The sequence below is a fragment of the Plectropomus leopardus genome, chromosome 23, assembly GCF_026936395.1.
Source record: "Plectropomus leopardus strain MGB_pleo_1.0 chromosome 23, ASM2693639v1, whole genome shotgun sequence".
In the NCBI taxonomy this organism is placed as follows: Eukaryota; Metazoa; Chordata; class Actinopteri; order Perciformes; family Serranidae; genus Plectropomus; species Plectropomus leopardus.
In genome coordinates this window covers 17,574,668-17,596,065 of record NC_142198.1, presented here as the reverse complement: position 1 = coordinate 17,596,065, position 21,398 = coordinate 17,574,668, and the positions used below count along the sequence as shown (strand labels likewise).

At 39.3% G+C, this 21,398-nt stretch overlaps 1 protein-coding gene and 1 non-coding gene across 3 annotated transcripts; both read left to right on the top strand.

The window, feature by feature from the left end:
• The first annotated feature begins 5,701 nt into the window (after positions 1 to 5,701).
• On the top strand, positions 5,702 to 5,784 carry trnal-cag (transfer RNA leucine (anticodon CAG)). Its single transcript has one exon. It is a non-coding gene; the product is annotated as a tRNA-Leu (tRNA).
• Positions 5,785 to 8,506: 2,722 nt separating this feature from the next.
• On the top strand, positions 8,507 to 21,344 carry shtn2 (shootin 2). 2 transcript variants are annotated; one of them, XM_042511825.2, is made up of 17 exons: positions 8,507 to 8,666; positions 10,242 to 10,291; positions 10,744 to 10,804; positions 11,085 to 11,179; positions 12,294 to 12,489; positions 12,969 to 13,066; positions 13,323 to 13,404; positions 14,246 to 14,340; positions 16,963 to 17,109; positions 17,197 to 17,350; positions 17,599 to 17,755; positions 17,926 to 17,984; positions 18,245 to 18,342; positions 18,496 to 18,516; positions 18,592 to 18,645; positions 18,721 to 18,856; positions 20,661 to 21,344. In XM_042511825.2, exons 1-17 carry the CDS (start codon positions 8,633 to 8,635, stop codon positions 20,819 to 20,821), a joined length of 1,698 nt encoding a protein of 565 aa, XP_042367759.2. In that variant the 5' UTR covers positions 8,507 to 8,632; the 3' UTR covers positions 20,822 to 21,344. The 2 variants fall into 2 exon arrangements, with proteins under 2 accessions (XP_042367759.2, XP_042367758.2); XM_042511824.2 differs by having other exon boundaries at positions 18,245 to 18,354.
• Positions 21,345 to 21,398: the final 54 nt, after the last annotated feature.

Below are 21,398 nucleotides of genomic sequence, written 5' to 3'. Positions count from 1 at the left end.
TACAAATTTGAGACCATTGTCATTTAAACATAAATTATCTGATTGTATTTAAAACCTGCATTCAGGAGTAATAAGAGTGTGTTTAGAGCAATCAGGTAATTGATGTGAAATGATGTCCCACGCTGATAAAAAAAACAAACAAATTGGCTCTGACGCTTTCTGAAGAGAAAATAAGCAGCAATCAAGGTGAGGTGACTGAACATACAGCAAGTTATGATTCCAAGAGCGAGAGGTAATTAAATAATTTTCTGCAACAAAAAAATTATGCAAATGTATGCTGTTAATTCTCAGACAGACAGACAGACAGACAGATGCCTCCATGAGCTGCAGTGTGTGAATGCATGTGTGTGTTCGGCTGCAGACAGAGCCGCTGTGTGCCCGCCATGACCAGACACCCTGCTTCCTCTCCTTGTCATGACCCGCAGACGGTGATCGGGCACGTCTGTGCCACTTTGTGCCGGGTTCAGCAGACGGCTTCCCCTCTGACATCATCACTGTGAGACGATGATGTAGCTGTCTTTTACAGGGGACGCGGGGCGAAAGGCAATGACAGAGGACACTGACAGTGTGTCTGGTATTTTGTAGGGAGGACTTTGGTTATAGTGACATGTTCTTGTCTTACTGAGAGCTCAGTCTGGCATGAGTAGAAAAATGAAAGGGATTTTTTTTAATTTAAAAAACAGTCAGGTGCTGGGAAAAAAGTAGAAAATCATAGAATGCAGAAATATATATATATATTTTAAAAAGGCCCAGTTTATAAAACATTATTATGGGAGAAAATAAACTGTGAGGATCTTTTTCATTTTATATCTTCTTTTTCAACATTGAAAAATATGTAATTCCTGCTCTTTTTTGGTAGTTAAAGTTTTTTCGATTTTTATTTTCTATTCAAAGTCCACTTTTGATTTCTTCCCGCTGCAGTTATAAAGGTTTAGAGCTCAGTACTGAAGGAAAAACCTGTTGCAGAAATGTGGCAGAGCAACAGGTGGCAGATCACAGAGTTAGAGTGACACCTACAGAGCTCAGCGTGGAAAAACCACCAACTGCAGCTATTAAACACACACAAACACACACACACACACACACACACACACACACACACACACACACACACACACACACACACACACACACGGACTGTGAGAGTCAATACTGGCTTCATTTTGTTTATGTTTATTTCCTATTGTAGCAAGCAGAGTCACAGCAACTATGACTTTGATATATTTATATTTATATTTATGTTATTATTATAATTCATTTATTATGTTTTTATTTTATTTTATTTTATTTTATTTTATTTTATTTTATTTTATTTTATTTTATTTTATTTTATTTTATTTTATTTTTGCACGGATATATAAGTATCACATAAATCGTGTTTTTTTTATAGCTTTAGATGATTTGCATTGCTTGACCCAAGTTAGGTTTTATAAAAAATACACATGCAGTACAAATCAACCAAACCTCATGTAGTACTTTTTATTCTGTTTAGTGTAACTGGTAGAGGTAGACAAGCAAGTTAAACTAATTTTAAAATGGAGATATAAACTGTTAAGTTAAGAGTGACTCGCTTCATTTATTGGTTTTTATTGTCTTGTGAAGCACTTATCTCTTTTGAAAAGTGTTTTATGGAATAATATTTTTATTACAACTTCAGGTGGCTTTGAGATTTTTATTGAGTTTCATTTCTTCCAATTTGTATTTTCATTCAATGTCCAATCATCTATTTTGAACAAAACCTCACAGAATGGATTATTATTTGAGTTTTTCAATACCAGGATTGATACTGTGCAACTTTTCAGTAGAGATACTGAAACCATTTTATTTTCAATACCTCACCCACACAAAGTCTTTTTTTTTTTTTTTTGCTTTTGGGAAAATAAGAGATAATTTTTTCTTGACACAAAAACACACATACACACAGCATTGCTTAAATAAATTAGTCAAAATGTATTCAGCCTCATTAAATTCAAAATACTGTATTCAACTCTGAGGAGGGAATCTGAGACAAGCGGGTTTGAAAATAATCAACAACAACAACAACAACAACAAAAACTGAAGCTGAAAACACAAGGGGTAATGTAACACAAGAAAAAAATAATTAAAAAATTGTATTTATGTCAGGCAATATTTAATTGTATCTATTTATTTATTTATTTATTTTTGTCAGTGGTTTTGTGTAAAAACAAGACTAATCTCAGTGAGCATTCAGTACTATCTTTAGGGACTTGTTTCCACATTTTAGAACATTTGTCAGATTTTGGGACGTTTCAAGGATTTTAGCACATTAGGGGTTTGGCTGGAACCTGACGGGGTTGGGGGGAGGGGTATGGAGATCCTCCACTGGCACTTTTGTGGATAAACAAGCTCTTTCTTGATGCAGTTGTATACACTCTGGGACCTCATGTATACTAAAAGTACAAAAGAACAAGCAATTCCCAGTGTGAATCACTTTATTTCTATTGTGAATTAGAAAACGGTTAAGGGGCCACCCGGCCCCCTATTGGAGGCCAGATTTGAGTATCACTTCTACAGAGTTTGCAGGATGATTCATAACTTCAGTCACCAGCGCACATTTGTGAATATTTCCCCTCAGTTCAGTGGATCAGTGTGTAAATCTGTGTTTGTGTGTGAGGAATGTTGTCATTTACTCTCTATTATAGACTCGGCCATCATCCTCTGCAGCGGAGACAAATATCCTGCAGGGAATTGACTCACAGGCCGCTACTCTCATCTGGACTCATTTACACCTGCAGCCTCAAATATTCATGCATCTCCAACATCAGGCAGCGTAGTAGTGACTCACAAAAAACAGCATGCACTTTAAATCTATGACAGCATGGTGATGTAATACGAAGTTGTAAACGTGCCCCACATATTAAATAACCCATTAAGTGCTTATAAAAATCCCTGGTGGCTCCTAGCAGATGGTTAAAGGATAATTTGGGGTCATGGGGAAATGATATCCTTCTGTATTGAGGTTTGTTTGGATAGAGCGTAATGGCTCGGACACGTTTTTTATGATGGAGAGTGTGAGAGAAAAGGAGAGTGGATGGCTGTTTGTTTGTTTCCAGCGTACAGTGGAGTCACCAGGAGGCCAGCAGTGTCTGCGAGGCTCTGCTGTCACTACGCATCCCGTCTCCGTCCTACAAACGCACTTCCTCTCCTCCTCTCTTTCTAGCATCTGAAATCTCCCAAAACATGGATCCTGTCTGTCACCAAAAATCCTCTCCTTATCCCTTGTCTTTCATTCCTCCGCCACTTTTCTTCTTCTTCAGGCCTCGTCTTATGCAAAAGGCTGCGACCCCGCCGACCTCTCGTTGACACCAGCTTGGCCTTTGCAGGTTAGCTTCTCTGTCAGTTGCAGCTGTGGTGTTGCTAAAAGCCCGGATAATCCAATCACACAGTCATTAGTGCTGAGCAGGCCAGAGCCGGAGCAGGTGGGTGTGTGTTTGTGTGTGTTTGTCTCGTAATCTTCTACTTTTTTTTTTGTTCATGTAGATTTGAGCAGATAATCAGACGTCACATGCCCACATACACATCAGATTGGTGGCGCTGAAACCCAAAGATCTGCCACATCAGTCCACAACAGATGTTGTGTCCTAAACTAAAAAACCTGCAGCTTCATTCTGTGCAGTTTAGGATAGAGACACGTGTGGATGCAGATGAGAAAGAGGGGGTTGCCAGGATGGAGATTTTCAGCATGAAAGGCATGCGTGGCGTCCGAGCCAATTCTGGCGGAGATGTAAAGAAAAGAAGCGGCTGGGAGGTTTTAGCTGCAGGGTCTTTTTGCTTTTTCAAGGTCCTCCGGAGCTGCAGCAGAAACTGGGAGGAAAACCACTGTGATCTTTGCACATATGAAGCAAAACCTGACTGTTGATGGGTTTAAAGACCAGTTAAAATGCAAAGAAGAAGAATAGTTTTAGTAAGATCATGCCAGCACCTTTTTACCCCCAAATCTTAATTTTATTACATTACATTAAGTTAATAGCAGTAGTGTTAACAGTGTTATGTTTTGTTGTCCTGCCCACACCAAGTCTTGGTCTTCTCCCCCTTTCAGACAGCCCATTCACCAGAGTAAATGTTGGCATTATACATTCCTGAAGTCCTAGAAATATCCTAAAATCCTAGAAATCTCCTGAAATCCCAGAAACATCCTCCAAGTCCTTAATGTCCTAAAATCTGAAAAGATGTCATGAAATCCAAGAAATGCCCAAAAAGTGAGAAATATCCTAAAATCCTGGAAAATGTCTAATTTTACTTGCCTATGCCAAGAAAAAGTTTCGTGTGGTTTCAATAAATGTTGTGGGAATAAAACCAAATGTTTTTTTTACACTAATAATTGTTTTGGCAAAATATAATTTCCAAAAAAATCAAAATATAATTACTCTAAAATCTATTTTCTTGCATTAAAGATAACAAATTTCATTTCTCTTCTTTTTTTTCTTTTTTTTTACTGGTTTCATAGAGATTAATTTTTACCACTTCTTTTTTTTTTGGTATTTTAATATTTAATTAAAAACTGAGTAAAAAAAAACGTTTTGGGGAAAAAAAAGAAGAAAAAAGTTTTAAAAGTTTGCAGTACGGTGGCCGCATAGTCACATGACAGAGCCCGTTCGCTTTCTAAACTGGGAGCGCGTGCTGTACTCCACGGCCTGTCCCGGAGGTAAAAAACCAGGAAATCTTGCTGACACTTTTACTTTGTAGACAGCACGGTAACAAAAACGAACACACCGATCAGGCACTGCCCGTTAAATGACAGTAGTTAGCACACGCAGCTAGCAATGGACTTCACTCGACGACTTTTACCGCTTCGATACTTTTAAAATTAAAAAACATTTTCATTTCTTTTGGATGGACCCGTACGGACTAAGAAAATATAAAAAAAAATCGAGGAATGGACACAGATTTTGGACTTTAGGAAAAAGGTAAGGAGTCACCACTTTTTCACGTATTTTGTTTACTACTTCGGTGTTATGTGGAAGACTGTTAGCCCGTGAAAATGTGTACCAATAAACCTGAATTACCCACGATTTCAGTAAAGTTAATTTAACGAATGAATTTTGGAGAATCTAGCAAAACTAACAATGTGTAGTATGTTTATACTGTTAAAAGTTTACGACGCTGAAGTTAGCTTCAGATTCGTCTGAAAAGTAACTTGTCTTGCTGAGCGACTAATTCTTGTGTATTTGCTCCCCCTATTGTTGTGAAAGCATGTCAAACATTTAAAATAAAGCCTAAACGCTGTCTGAAACCCACTTAAGTGGTTATGAAACCTTTAGTCTGTTTTGTAATTGCAAAAAGGGACATTTGATTGCGTTTATTCACCTGTTAACCACAATGGTCCAGGTCCAGATCATACATTTTTAGACTTATTTGTGTCAGCTCTGGAGTACATTATTCCAAAAATAGTTTTAAATATAGTGTCAGATGTGGGAAACTTTTATTTTATTTTTGAAAATCAGAAAAATTTAAATAGATTTCACTGTGTGTTCACTATCCTTTGTGTGTTAAGATATATAATAAACTATTTTGTTCCATTAGTAGCTCAACACACACTGCTGGATTTTGTAGACTAATGTATGCATTTGAAATAAATGCGTTAACACCTTATTATAACCATGAACCATCTGAAATCAGATTTTTACAGTATGTCTGTCAGCTGTTTCAAATTTTCCAACTGTTCCACAGCTAGGCATGTGTCAGGATGGCCGAGCGGTCTAAGGCGCTGCGTTCAGGTCGCAGTCTCCCCTGGAGGCGTGGGTTCGAATCCCACTTCTGACAGCAACCTTTTGAGTTTCACTGCGGTGAAAATCCTCATTCATATTCATGGTAAACACGTGATCACTTTTGTTTACCCACAACAAATGCATCTCAAATGATGTGAGAGTTCTGTATTTTTATTATCTGGGACTTTCACTATGAAGGAACATGTTAACCATTTGAACATAACATGATTTTTGTGGTGTGTAATAGATATTTATTATGCTCAGTCATGCCTTCAGCACATGTTGGGGGTTGAGCACATGCTGTAAGCAAATATGACTTTTATTTTCTACTTCTCTTTCATGCTTGTGCATAAGATGAAATAAAAAAATGTATATTGCAATAATTAATTTAATAGGCCACCCCCCCCCCCACATAATACTTCTTATTTAAACACAATATTTCATTTTTATATTTTATTCACTGAGCAAAAACTTTGATTATATTGTCTGTATTAGTATTTTCCAGTTATGAAGTTCCCTTACAATACATACACAGGTCATAAATAGGTCATCATTTATTTTTTTCATTCATTTATTTATATTCATTTTATTTTTTTTCGAATTTTATTCATTGTGTTAACTGCTTAAATATTTGGCTGCATAATGATTTCCTTGTTTTGACCATCTACATTTGGACTCAGATATTTAAATATTTTTAATATAAATTATAGCATGGAACACTGAATCAGAGAAAAATATATACATATCTATCTATCGATCTATCCATCCCAACAGTTTGCTGAAACTCCCCAAAAAATATAAGATGATATTGCAGCGCTAGTAATTTTACAAAGGCATGTTTATGTCATGTTGTCAATAACAACAGTATCTTACAGAGAGGATTACTCCAGAAAATATTACATTTCTCAATAGAATCCAAAGTTTTCATGTCTACAACTTTTGTGCAGAATTTTTTTCCTCACACTCACGACATTTTCTTTTAAAAAGGCCACACAGACTAAAAGAAATGAACAAAACAAAGCTTCATAAATGCCAAAAGCTCACTGAAACACGCAGACAGCCTTGTTAAGTCTTTGTGTGTGTCATAAATAAATCCTGCTAGCTTTCAAACCTGTCTCCATTTAATCAGAATTTAAAGAGCCAGTTTTAATGAGACCGAGTCTACTGACAATGTCGCCCGCTGCAAGAAACACCAGACAACGGCTAATGTTAAGTGACAATTTCACCTTTATTAACATGGTGAGGAATCATTAGTAAAGGTCGGGGTGACAGGCTGGAGGAGGTTTTGGTGCTCAGGTGGTGCCTGTAAAGAGAGCAACACACAGAGAGAGAAAAGACTCATTAAATCACAAGGACATTACTGGCATGAATCACAGCAGCTTTTTATCCTTCAGCTGTGCGGGCCATCCATGTGCATGGCGAAGGTGATTTAAAAGCTGAAATTCGAATGAGGGCTTTTTATTATTTTAGATTAGGCTACTTATTGTCAGTGGGAATAGTTATTGTCACATGTTTGTGGTACAAAAAAAAGAAAAAAAATCTTGCGGCCAGCACCATTATTCACAATTTTGTTGAAAAAATTTTAACAGCAGCTATTCAAGGCTGCTATTAAACGTTTCCACATTTCAACACAAAATGTGAATGTTTAATGAATAATTTCAGAATTTTAGAGCGACAACCTAAAACCCTATGTGCACAATGATGTTCATTCACGATAAATTCCTCCAATACACATGGGCACTGCTAATTTGGAGTTATACCGTTGTATACTGTCCTGCTGCTGTACCTTAAAGAAGTATTTTTTGGGGGGGTTCATACGAGGATGTCTATGCAGTAAAAAGCCGCTTAATCTTTAAAAATTGGTACGACATGACTGGAGAAAACTGAGAAAAAGGCATATGACATTTGCTTTTGCTCAAAAAATAGAAAACCTACAACTACCAGAATGCACTGCACCACACCAGACCAATGAACGCTTCCACTGCAAGTTGATATAATACCATACTCTCTCTGCGTACTCATAGAAACTATCTGTTGGAAGGCAGGTGAATAAATAAAACACTTAAGTTAACATTTTTTAATTGTTCATAGTAGGGGAAAGTGTGTCATCAGCATCATCGCTGCAACCGTCATCTCCTGAATTTTCACCCTGAATTTCGTTCCCATGGCAGGTGCGATGTTTCAGAGGTCATGAACTCTGAACACAGATGCTAATCGAGGAGTAAGAGGAGCTTTGCCTTTGCTGCGGCTGCTTGAGTGACATTGATCTTGCAGTGGAGAGACAGTGTCGTCCCCTAGAGACCATCCGAATGGACAGAGGCCACGTTTTCTGCTTTTCGCTAAATGTAAAGGTAAGAAAAGTTCAAACACCTCGTCCTTTAGCTCTGTGCTTCCCAACTGTTTTCCTTAAGAGACTGTTTTCTGTCATTTAGCAAACTAACGACCCTTGACTAAATTGCATATTTTATGGAACTTTACAGTATATTCAATGCATAACTATCACAGCACAGGAAAAAAAACACATGGTGAATGCCTTAACTGCAGTAAATTTGTGTCAAATGACATTTTTCTATAGTCTCTCTTAGGAAAGCTAAAGAAAAAAATATTGTTGCTATGGGGAGGGTCAAAAAAAAAGCAAAGTTACACCACAGCTGGCCTCTCCTCTGATTAATATAGTACAATCCCTTAGACTGTGATGATTAAGATGGTCTTTAGGTCAGTGTGAGGAAAAGTTCCTCTTTTGAAATGGAGGCAGTGGGGGAGGGTTTAAGCAGAAATTCCCACTTGCTTCCTACATAATAAGACGACTGCTGCTCAGGCAGAAAGCAGGTTTTTGTTTGTGCTGAAATGTGCCGATTAATTAAGTTTATTGCATTAAAGAGCTGAAAACTGCAGACGGCAGAATGTGGGTGCAAGGTGAGGACAATGCAGCAGCAGGTAAGACTTGACCACGTGGATATACGCTCGTCACATAATATGACCTTTACAGTTTCAGTAATATTTCTCTAAATACGCCTTATTATTATTGTGGACTAAAGTGGTTTAATCATGAATCTGTTCTTTAACTCAACATTTCTTGAATATTAGTGATGTAGTGAATGAAAAAGTTCCAAGATCAGCCTTTCCTTGAAACTTCAAAAAGCTTCTATTTTGTGCAGTTAGCGATTCATTTAATAAAAGGAGGCTTTATCGTGTTTAAATGGATGTTCCTTCAGTCATTTAAATCCCCAAACAGTGCTTGTATAAAATGTTAGCTGGTTTGAATTGGTGCTTCATTACTAAAGCAATAGTTAACTGTTTTAGGGGAATATGCCAATGTCAAATCTTTTGTGTAATATAAAGCTACAACCTGCAGCCAGTTAGCTCTTGGCCTTATAAGGAATCATCCTGCACAAAAACCCCATGTTAAACCTACAATTTGTTTTTATACTTCAGTTTTAAATGTGCTGTTAGTTGAATTTTCTTACCTTTGGACAGAGCCAGAGTAACTGTTTCCCTGTTTTCCATCCTTCATGCTACACTAGGCTAAATACCTGCAGGTTCAGGCTTCATAATCAAAGAAACACATTTAAGAAAGACATTTTTAAGACATTTAAATACATTTAAGGAAAAACACAAATTCATCTTCGTGCGAATAGAAGACTGAAAACACTCATATCTGTAAAAATGAAGCAACAGCCAGCAGCTGGTTAGCCTAGCTTAGCATTAATACTGGAAACAGGGGAAAACGCAATCGTGGCTGGACATGGGCCGATGTCTTGCTAAAACCAACAAGTTTTGCTGGAAAAGTCACGGCTGGAGATGCCACTGATGACTTGCCGAAAAACCGGCAGTTTTTGTAACATAATTCTGCTCTACATGCCGCCCATGTTTTGATAAAAACAGGTTTTTGGTGTCAGACAGTGGTCCACAGTTTGGCAGACATCTCATCGAAGCGTCACGCCGTCCACCTCCTGATGGCAAACTCAGATCATTTACATTTATATACATGTAATCATAACTACATCATTTTACAAACTTTGATACATATGAACAGTACAAATAATTAAGCGTATCTGTGGTTTGCATAAATGCACAATGCCAATATGTTCTACTGGTAATCAGGTTGCAAATTTACCCAAAAACAGTACAAAGTGTAAAAATGATGTAGATTATATGCTGGACTATCATCATATCAACGTTCTCTTTTAACTCTGCAAGAAAGCAAAATTCACAAAATGTCAAACTTTTGTTTACAAAACTCAAAGCTCTGAAGCAACATGAACTGGAAACTCTTGTGAGTCAGAGGCCACCGAAAGTGAAATGCGATTTTAGGATCCTTACGTGATTTCACTTCCTGTATTTCTCTCTGAAACCTCCTTCAGACGGCCTCATGCAGTTCCTCTTGCAGTCACGCTGACAGGATGTGAGGATCGCCCTCCCAGCTGGGCGTCTTCTCTGTTCTCTGTTGCCACGGCCCGTTTGACAATCTGCCTGTTGTGTGAAGATAAGATTATTCTCCTTTCCCCACAGAGTCTGACGGAGAGAGCGGTTTAACTTCCGAAGATGAGGGAGACATTCAGGTATCACTGATAGCAACAGGCGTTAAATTACTGGATAATTAATTCCACTTTCTAATGTGCAACAAAGACAATCAACATGGAAACACTGAATATCTGCTCAGAGAGGTTTATTGTTGCCTTGCAGAAAGTCAGATGAGTTTTCCAGTGTGACGGTAAAAAAACCAGAGATTCACACAGTTTAAAGAGGCTTCCTTTAGTTAAAATGTTTAATCAGAGAAAACATTACTTTGCCTTCACAGCTCCCATTTGTAAATAAAAAAAGCAGAAATTCCAAAATGAAAGAACAGGAAATTGCTGAAATAAACTAGCTCTAAAATAAATTTGAATAAATCAACAAGGAGAAATGCAATTTAGATGCCTCAACCGTCTCATAATTGAATAAAATGTGAATAAAATCAAATACATCAATTTGTTGTGATCTCGTTCTCGTGTTTTGGTTGTTTTATTGTTAGTGTGAGATCCTGGAGATGCAGAGGGATGAAGCCAATCAGAAACTGTCTGAACTGGAGGAAGGTGAGAATCATTTATTCATTTTTTTTACCTGTTTGTCCCAAATTCAGGATCATAAGGGAGGGTTGAGCCTATCTCAGTATGCTTCACACTCAAATCCACATCCACGGGCCGTATAAAGTCTATATTACATGGTAGACATGCAAAATTCACATGAAAATATCTTAGAATAATTTTAAGTTTGAAGTTTCAGGTTTATTCGGTGCAAACTTACTCAGATTTTCCCTCTTAAATATCTCTATGAAGTGACCACGACTAACAGCTCTCCTCCTCTCATCTCCAGCCTCCAATCAGCTCCTGAAAGAGATAAACGTGCTGGAGATGCAGTTCCAGATTGAGCGCTCCTGCAGGGAGAGTGCTGAGGCGCTCGCTGTCAAAGTATGTGTTTTTCCACTGTTACAGCCGGCATACATCCCCACTATTATGTTCTCTTCTGGAGTTATTTGTGTTTGTATGCCCCCATATGTGTAAACTGTCCCCTGCTTTCCTTGAAAGACTTTTTAAATAATAGTAATAATAATTATTATTATTACTATTATTATTGAGTATTGGTCTGTTTTTATGCCTCCGTGCAGGTGATTTAATAATAATAGCTGAGGCCAGGAGGCATTATGTTTCAGGTTGTCTGTCAATATGTACGGACATTCCCTTGAACCCAATATGTGGAACATCATGTGAAGTTTTTTTTTTTAAAAAATCACATTTTGGTGGTCAAAGGTCAAGGTCACTGTGACCTTGTCTGCCTCATTCTTGTGAACACGATATCTCAAGAACTTGGATTTTCTCAAATTTGGCACAAGCATTTAAGTCAACTCAAGGAAGAACTAAATACATTTTGATGGTCAAAGGTCAAGGTTATGGTGACCTTGAATTCATATGTTTCTTGTGAAAGTGACATTTCAAGAACACCTTAAGGGACTTTCATCAAGTTAAACACAAACGTTCATTTGGACTCAACAATTAGTTGATTAGAATTTGGTGGTCAAATGTCAAGATCACCTTGCATCCGTCTTATTGTCGTGAGTGCAATATCTGAGGAAGGCCTTGAAGGAGTTTCCTCAAATTTAGCACAAATGTCGACCTAGACTCAAGAATGAAACTGACTAGAATCTGATGGCTAAAGGTCAAAGGTCAAGGTCACAGTGACCTCATAAAACATGTTTTTGGGGCCATGGCTCAAGTTCTGACATTTTATATGCAAGAGGTCAAAGGTCAATGTCATAACTTAGGAATAGAAGGGGAGACATTTGGCCCCATTCCCATTTTCCTTTCCTTTGGTTTCCTTTCCTGCTTCCTATTTCCCTATGTCCTTTCCTTTTTCTTGTGTTTCCATTTCCTTCACTTTCTTTCCATTTCCTGTCCTCATCTGACACGTCAAGAGACTGAAGTAAGAAGCGGTTTGTCTCTAACCCTTGTCGTTTTCATACCAAAAGATTTAAAATAAAAATAACATCAACCTCCAGACTCACCAATTGTCCCCTCTGTTGCCTAGGTGACCAAAGAGAACAAAGCCCTGAAGAGGGCGAGCCAGATGCTGATGCCACTCATCCCCGAGCTGCCTGAAAACTTGGCTGCTGTGACCTTTGACCTGGACGCTGACCCCGTGGTTAACGGTGAGGAAGAGGTCGCTCTCAGTGAGGACTGCAGTGAGGAGACGCTGCTGCTGCAGGGACAAGCTAAGATTGCAGGTTAGACCGCTCTCGGTGTGAAATAAAAAATTAGAAGTCTAACTAGGATAACAGTCTTTTTATTGTCAGTTTGTTTCACCAATTTGAAAATAAACAGTCAGAAACCATCAACAGTGAAATTATAAGAAATATGTGAAGCAATAATAAATAGGAGTCACTTCAGCTTCTGTCGAACCCGATGGTAAATTCCAAAATAATCATCAATATTTCCAGTTGACTGAATTAGATAAAGAACAAAGCTCTTTAATGGCAGTTAATTTATTTTATATTTATTTGGGGATTTGATCACGGATTTGTTTCTGTGTAAATTTTCCTTCATATTTTTGCTCCAAAATCTTGCATAGACAAATCATTATCACAGGCCATACATGGATCTAAAGGAAGTTTTTTTGTTTTGTTTTTTTAATTAAGTGTCATCCTGAACCTTTAAGTGTGTGTGTGTGTGTGCGTGTGTGTGTGTGTCTGTGTGTGTGTCTCAGAGCTGCAGGCGTCAGTAGACGGCCTGCTGGCTGAGAAGCTGCAGCTGGAGCAAGAGGTGGAGGATCTGACCAAAGAGCAGGTCCAACTGAGACGGCAGGTACATCATGTTTACATTTACTCTAATATTTCACTATTTTTCCCAAACATGACAATATTCTGCTTATTTAATATTCAATGTATTAAATATTCAGCAATAAACCGCCTGAGAGGAATATTGCCTTTTTCATAATGAGGGCAAAAAATTGAATATTTTGTGCATGTAAACATAGTTAAAGTGTGTGTGTGTGTGTGTGTGTGTGTGTGTGTGTAAGTGAAAGTAACTGGAGTCTTATCACCTGACCTTTTTCTCTCAGCTCGCTCTGGAGGTCGAGGAGAAAGAGACCATACTGAATAAAATGAGCAAGCAGAGCAAGACCATGAATAAAATCAAACGCGGTGAGTCCTCCTTCTGCTGCTGAACTAATTATTATTTTCATTATCAGTTGATTCATACATTTTTCCCCAAATATTTGTAAGTAGATATTGTTTTTGAAATCTGGAAAATGTAAAACAAAAATAATAAAATAGTGAAAAACATTTATTCCTTGTTAACTTTTCTTGTTTTGCCCAATCAACGGTCTAAAACCTAAAATTATTTAAAGGGTCATTTTACCCAACGTTTAAATTTTTATCATTATTATGGGTCCTTGAAAAGTCTTGAAAAGTTTTGAAATTGTGTCTACAGAAATGTGTGGCAAGCCTGAAAATTTAATAAAATAGATATTAAATAATTAATAAGTAGATATTTGTAATTTTATTTAGAAAACAAACAACGGTCCAAAAGTATTAAAGGGTCATTTCACTCAAATTACAAAAACACCACATTTTGTCTCATTTGTAGTGAATTGTAGCCACACAAATATGTTTATTGGATGAAGTTTTTTAGATATGTCTCCGAGATATCTGCTGCAATCCCAGTATAACTGACATTTGTGGAATGTAACTGGTGCTGCAATGTAGAGTTTTATACAAATCAGAAAGAAAACAGCAAATCCTCATAATTAAGAGACTTGAATGAGAAAATAAATGGCATTTTTGCTCATAAATGACAGAAAATGATTAATTAATCAATCTGATTCACTTTCTGCAGATTTTTTAATTTATTAAGCAATGATTCACTTTATTATGTTGATATTTCAATTTCTTGTTGAAAAACATGATGAATGGCACTTAATTTTGTGTTTTTTCTGTGTGTGTGTGTGTGTGTGTGTGTGTGTGTGTGTGTGTGTTTACACAGTCTCCCAGCTTGTCACTGAGGAGTTCACAGAAATGTCTCAGAAGCTGGAGCTGGAGCAGGGCCTCCGGCAGCACGCTGAAGTCTTCGCCCACCAGGTGTGAGCACGTGGCATGCCTGTATGTGTGTGTGTGTGTGTGTGTGTGTGTACGTGTGTGTTTTCTGCACCACACACAAAACATTTTGTCGTACATTCACACCTATAGAAACTGAGGGTGACAGGTCGTGCCACGGGAAGGGCGCAGGAGTGTTACAGTGTTGACCTTCGGGCATCTATGGCGAGGAGACGGACACTCGGACAGGAGGGACGCACACACACACACACACACACACACACACACACACACACACACACACACACACACACACACTTCCACTGTCAGCTGATGTGGCAGGACAGGAGAAGGGGTCTCCATTCTCTGTTTTCACACCGATGACACTTTGGTCAAATCCAGGCTCTCTGTTTGATGCGAGGCGCGCGCACACACACACACACACACACACACACACATACACACACACACACACACACACACAAAAGACAAAAGCAGACACCCACTCATACACAAGCTGTAAAAACACCAATTCACTTAAAATCCACATACCCAAGCACACACACACACATTGCACAGTTTTTTGCAGCCCCAGCTGCTTCGATAATGAAGGCCCTTTCTTTCAAAAAACGTCTCTCTGTTCTCCTCCCTTCCCATTTAGCCCCTCCCTTCCCCATAATTAGTGGTCATCACTGCCGCTGAAGGAGAATAGTGGTCTTTAAGCACAACCTGTCTTTGCCTGACACCTTTATGTTTTGCCGTGCATATAGCAATTGTCGCCTTTGTGCGCGGTGTCCTCCATTTACCGGACAGGCGCACAATGGACGGCCTCGCAGGGGTCCTTACCTGTGAAAAGGACCCCCAACTGTTCACACAATCCCCCCCCTTTACTCTCAATTCATGGTAAAAGACCCCCCTGCGCTGAATGCCTCTTGTATGCACTACTATTTGTCTGTTTTCATGTGTTTTGAAAACACCAACTATTCACACCTCTCCTCTGTGATGCGTGGTGGTATAATGACGCAGGGCCTCAAAACAGGAAACAATTTGGAGGTTTTTTTTCTGCGAGTGTGTTTTTGTCTCTTTGTGCAGCTGTGCATGGTTGTGTCTGTCTGTCTGTGTGTTTGTATGTATGAAATAATTGTGCTAATTGCTGCGTGAAGATTGCCCTCTGCTGAAGGGAGACCCTGGATCAGAGCGCTGTAATTTGCAGCCTCGTGCAGCCGTGCGCTGAAACAGTGCTCACTAAACCTGCTGTTTCAGTTCGTCCTCAACGTCCAAACGCAGAAATGAAAACCACCGTCTCTCACACTTCCTGTTCTCTCATCAACAACCTGTTCTCATGGACAGGGTTCCTGTGGATCCTTAAAAAGTAAAAAGGCATTGAATTCATTAATAAAAAAAAATAAGGCCTTAATTGGTATTAAATTGACTCAAATCGATCTTTCTGAAGTCTTAAAAATGCTCAGACATGGGAAGTGGGATATTCTGAATGTTTTTTTCTGATATTGCATCGTGAAAAAAAAAATGGTAACATCTTTTTTCAAATACTTTAATAAATTATTTTTCTTAAACTGGTCATGATGGGAATCCAAGCAGTGGAATCTTGATTGAGAAACAAAATTCGTCCAGAAATCAGGCCAGAAATGCAGAATATTTCCTACTTCTGTTGGTTTTCAGAAATATGTCAACATTTTCTTCTGGCGACTTGGCTGTTCTTTCACACGCTGCTGTGACTTAGGGGCTGTTTACATGGTGACGGCCGTGAAACGTTAAACTTTTTTGCAATTTGGCCTTTCATTCATACGACAACGGCGTTTTGGAGGCTTGAAAATGCTTTTGAAACCTGGTTCCAGAGTGTAAACGTTTGAGAAGGGCGACTTTACAGCTCTACTTCACACATGCACGTGGTCTTCTTCTATGGTGTGTCATTACAAAGTTACACCACCAACTACTGGCCTGGCATACGTACTGCGACGTTTTCAGTCGTTCATACGGACCTGTGTACACGAGGATCGTTCTCACAATGTTATCGTATGAACTGCGCGTTTTTGTAGGGCTGTTCCCGTTTAAACTTGACGTGCAGGAGATGAAACTCGTTTCCTTTTGTGGATTATTAACCTCTGATCTAATTAAACTAATCAGTACCCTCATTATTACCTGTATATATAATCTTAAACATCACACAAGCTCATGCAAAAGAAGAAAATGATTGTTTATATCGCTTTGATTATTTATTAGCTCTGAACCACAGTTATTAACTGTTGCTGGTGTATTTTTTTGTCACGCGGCAGAAGAGAGAATCTAATTTTCTGTGGATCAAGGCAAAGCTTGATGTTTTTCATTTTTCCTTGCAAACCACTTATCATAATGGGTAGAAAAGTACGCTTTGTCTCACAGCTAAATCGTCCCGTTTGCATTGTTACTGTTCTTCAACGAAGCCGATGAGTAATTCCAAATCATTGTTGGGTGTGAAAACACTTTCTCTGCATTGTGACAACCTCCTGCAGGAGAAAATTAGCAGCCAGCCACTCAGATCTCACTTTATTTTGCCTCTAATTGTGGCTCATTGTCATTAATGGATTTCTTTTTTCCATTTTCGTAGAAGCAGATAATCATGACGATGTGTTCAAGATGCCAAAAGGTGAATCTGGTTTGTCTTGTCAGATCTTGGTTCAGCAGACGGCGGCCCACAGAGAGAACATGATGCTGACGCAGAGCCCGGAGACCGGCCTGCAGCTGCAGCAGGCGCTGAGACAAATCTCTGACATCAGCACGGCTCTGTGTGACATACAGCGCCATTACCAGGAGCAGGTGTGTGTACATGTGATGAGAGCGTGTCATGACGTTGGAGCGAAATGGTGTATTCATGTTCTTCATCATGTCTCTTGTTTCTTCCAGGTCAGACAGAGTCAGAGTGCTGGGGAGGAGAGCGGCGTCCTCGCCGAGCTGCAGAACCTCAGAGAGCAGCTGGAGAAGAGCGAGGAGGAGAGGAAGGTCTTACAGACGCAGCTGTCTGAAGCTAACGGCGCCGTCACACAGCTCCAGGAGGAAGGTAGCTGCTTGTTAAGAACATTTCTCAGAAAACAAGCTTTATGATAACACTGGAAAGGATCAGCAGCTGGATGTTGAAGCCAAAGTGGACTCTCTTTTTACTGGCTTTTATGTTTTACCTCTGGCACTTTGCATCCGGCCTCACGCCTACGACTGAATCAATGATGTACAGCACAACACAACTCTCTTTTGTGTGCTTAATTATAATGTTCTCTTAGCTTTTGATGCTGATGCTCCCTTTTTTTGTAGTGAAACGATTACAAGGCACCCTGAACGAGGAGGATGCAACTGATGAACCAGAGCAGAAAGCCACTCCTGGTCCCTCTTTACCTCCTCCTCCACCTCCACCTCCACCTCCACCTCCTCCTCCTCCTCCTCCTCCTCCTCCTCCCACTGCTGTCACCAAGTATGTTTAATTAAACCCAGACGATCGGGAGTTTCAATTGACAGTCTTAGTTTTATGATTGTGTAAATACTGTATCAGAGGATTTTTATATCCTGATGACTATTTTTACACGTTGTGAAACAGTCTGACCCCTGTGACCTCTCCCTCTCCCTCTCTCTCTCTGTACAAAGTTCACTTGATTTGCTGAGAAGCAGAAGAAAAGAAGGAGCCAGTAAAGCTGATCAAAACAGTGAGTCTCTCACTTTCAATCAACAATGTCACAAAAAACACACTTTTCACCCTGAAGCTCAGATTTGTTCTGAATTTACAATTTATCTTGAGTTCTTACGATACTTTCTTTCTGGTTTGCAAATCACAATGCCTCATCTTTTACTATTCATACAAATACAAATTCGATGCAGTACGCCAAAAACACCACAACAATTAGCAGCCAGTTATAAGGTTTAAAACAGCGTTTATACAGTGTTGTATCCATCTCTAATCTTTAAGAAGCGGCACCGTTGTTGGACATGAAGACGAAAGCGGTGAATGAGATGATGGAGAGAATAAAGAAAGGCATCATCCTGAGGCCCATTAAGACTGTACAGGTGGACAAAAATGTATTCATAAAGACTTTTTACATTTTTTGCATCCCCCATAATGTTTGCATTTTAAACGACCAGAGGAACTTGTATTAGAACAAAACCCAAAGTGATAAATGATGAACTTTGATAACTAACATCTGACTTCTCTGCTCACAGGAGGACGACGGCTCATGGAAGGTCAGTTATCCTTATACATGCTTGTTCCTTTTTGTTTTTCCATAACAAAGCAGTTGTTCTAAAATCTTCTCGCAGGATCAGAGGAGTGAAAACAGAAAGTCCGCAATCGTCGAGCTGAAAGGGATGCTGGTAATGAACTTAAAAACTCACATTGGTGTGTCGCGAAGGCAAAACTTTTAGTAATAAGTCTGTTCTGCGCATCAGGACAACATGAAACGTCAGCACCTCCGCAGAGCGCCGTCCAGACGGGGACTCGGCAGAAATGTTGGGGAGGCAGAGCTCCTGCAGGTGCTTCAGAGAAGGAGGAGAGCGATGGGGGAGAACCGGGAACAAGTACAGGGTACACTGTCCTTTTACTCCTCTGTGTTCAGAATGATGCTGCAGTGTGTGCGTCTCTTTCTCAAATCCCTGCTGAAGCAATCGTGCAAATGTCAAACTGTGAATCCAGCAGCTGAGTCTTTTTTAAGATTATTTTTGGGGGATTTCCCCTGTATGTGATGGGACAGATAATGACAAAAAGGGGTGAGAGAGGGGATGACATGCAGCAAACGGCCGGGGGTGGAATCGAACCCACGACCGCTGCAACAAAGACATAGCCTTTTGCGCCATGAGCGTTTTGTATTTATACTTGCATATACACGTATTACTAAATGATACCTTTAGAGGGCACATAGAGAGCTCAGGCCATAAACAAATATCAGATATGTGGGATGTAAACAACAGACATAAGGACACCCGAGGAAGTTACTATCATGTTAACGCTGAAATCAAAGCAGAAAAGGCGACAGCGGCGACGTCAGTGGTATGTCAGGCCTCTAAATCAAGCCCATCAGGACAGTAGGGAGTTCGTGTCTCTCGCGGTTTCCGCATTTGTAATCCCCGCTGCTGTGTTTACTCGGTCACATCCGCTCTGCCTCGACACTTCCCCTGCTGTTTACATACATACTGCATCTCCCGTCAGTGTCACATTAATTTTTCAGGATGTGCACAGCTCACGCGCCAAACCGGCCCTTACATGGCTTTACCGGCCCTACATGCTTGTCCCTGCAATGGTGCTGCTTTTATTTACAACACAGCCAGAGCTGCATTTAGGTCTTTCGAGGTCTCCATTTTCATAAATAAGAGTTTCAGAAGGGCTGAGCTTACCTCACTTAACCCTGTTCTTTAGAAGAAAGGATTCTGGGTATTCAGCCTGTCATGTGACGTACAAAGTACGCGTCAGCAGTGCTCCCTAAACAATCAGAAAGGCAGAACATGACAATTTGTGGACATTTATGGCTGTTGTTATTCTTCTTTGACTTAGCCGCTAATTGCTAACAGCTGCTTTATGTTATACACAGACCTCGTTTCAGTGCCGTTACTGCCTCCTGTCCCGGCTCAGAGGTGAAACAGCTCTGTCTCCATTTCTGAGATTGGACGTTATATCCAGAACGGCGAGGCGGCATAGCGGCACGATGTTCCCGCCTTGAACAGGCAGTGTAAAAGCAGCTGTAGACTGTTTGAACCCATTGAGAAGTTGCAGCACAATGATAAGTTCTTCAATACTAAATCTCTTAGTGAGGGCAGAAGTTACAGAGGATATTTTAATAAGGTTTGGGTTGAAATAATGAAAAAATTAAAGTTTTGTGGTCAATTGAAAACATATTTTGACTCTTTAAGAGCTGGATATATTGCAAAACAGGCGGTTTAACAGCAAGCTAATGGATGCTCCAAAATGTTGGAGTGTTGCTTTGGTACTGTGCAGTCAATAACGGGGAAAGAAGCTCGTGTGAGCTCACATGTTGTCATCTCGGTCTTTCCTTAAATTGTTTTACGTTTTCTTTGAAAGACGTTATACTTTTTTTAATTATCGCATTAATATTTACTAATGCAATTACTACATATTATAGTGATGCACTGTGACTTTTAATAGAGGTCATGCAGATACACTTAAATGTATTAAAAGGAAAAGATAAAGAGTGAAAAGTAACCATCAGATAACTTCAAGCTCAACGTTTGTTCTGCACGCAAAGAGTGTTTTTGCCTCTGAAATATTTATAATCAGAACAAAGTGCTTTATGATATCACCGTGGTCAGCCGTCACAGCCATCTTTCAGTTCTCATTTTTTGGATTTGTGCTTAACATGAGATAATCTCTTGGTCAGACCCTCAGCCAGGAGGTCCACGGTGTGTCCCAGCAGCAGGAGACGCCCCCTGGGCGGGCGAGAACGGCAGCGCCCCTGTGCTCCGGAGGCTGAAGCAGAACCGGGAGAAGAGAGACTCTCGCATCAGAGCGTCGGCGCTCATCATCAGCCAAGAAAACTGAGAGCAGTAACAGGAAGTCTTAATGCCACTGCTGTTTTATACAGTTATGACTTTGTCCTTTGTTTTGACATTAAATGAAACAACGATATCTTTGCGTGAGTGTTGATCTAACATTTTGAAACCTGAGCAAAATGGTTTGACTACTTTGGGGGAAAACAGAGAAAGACAGACTTGGAAAGAAATGTCTCACAAATTGCAAGAAATTAGCTAAATGTGACAAAAAAATAACCTGGAAATAAGATTTTAAAAAGGGGGAAAATTATCAAAAAATAGAGTTAAAATATCCAGAAAACTATAGTTGTAATTATTATAATTTTATTTTAAAAAATTGACGTTACAAAAAATGTATGCATAGATATTTTTTAATTTTTTTTTTTTGATAATGATTTCTTTTTTGTTTTTTTTCAGCTAATTTTCTTGAAACTATTTTTGGGCCACAGGAATTCATAGCTTTTGTGATCCCTTACTGTAAAATCAGTTGATCTTGGGCTTTATTAACACGATAAAATAAAGAGTAAAGTTCTGATCGCCTCTGGATTAAATAACGTCAGAAAACAGTTCTTTATGTTCGTTTCATC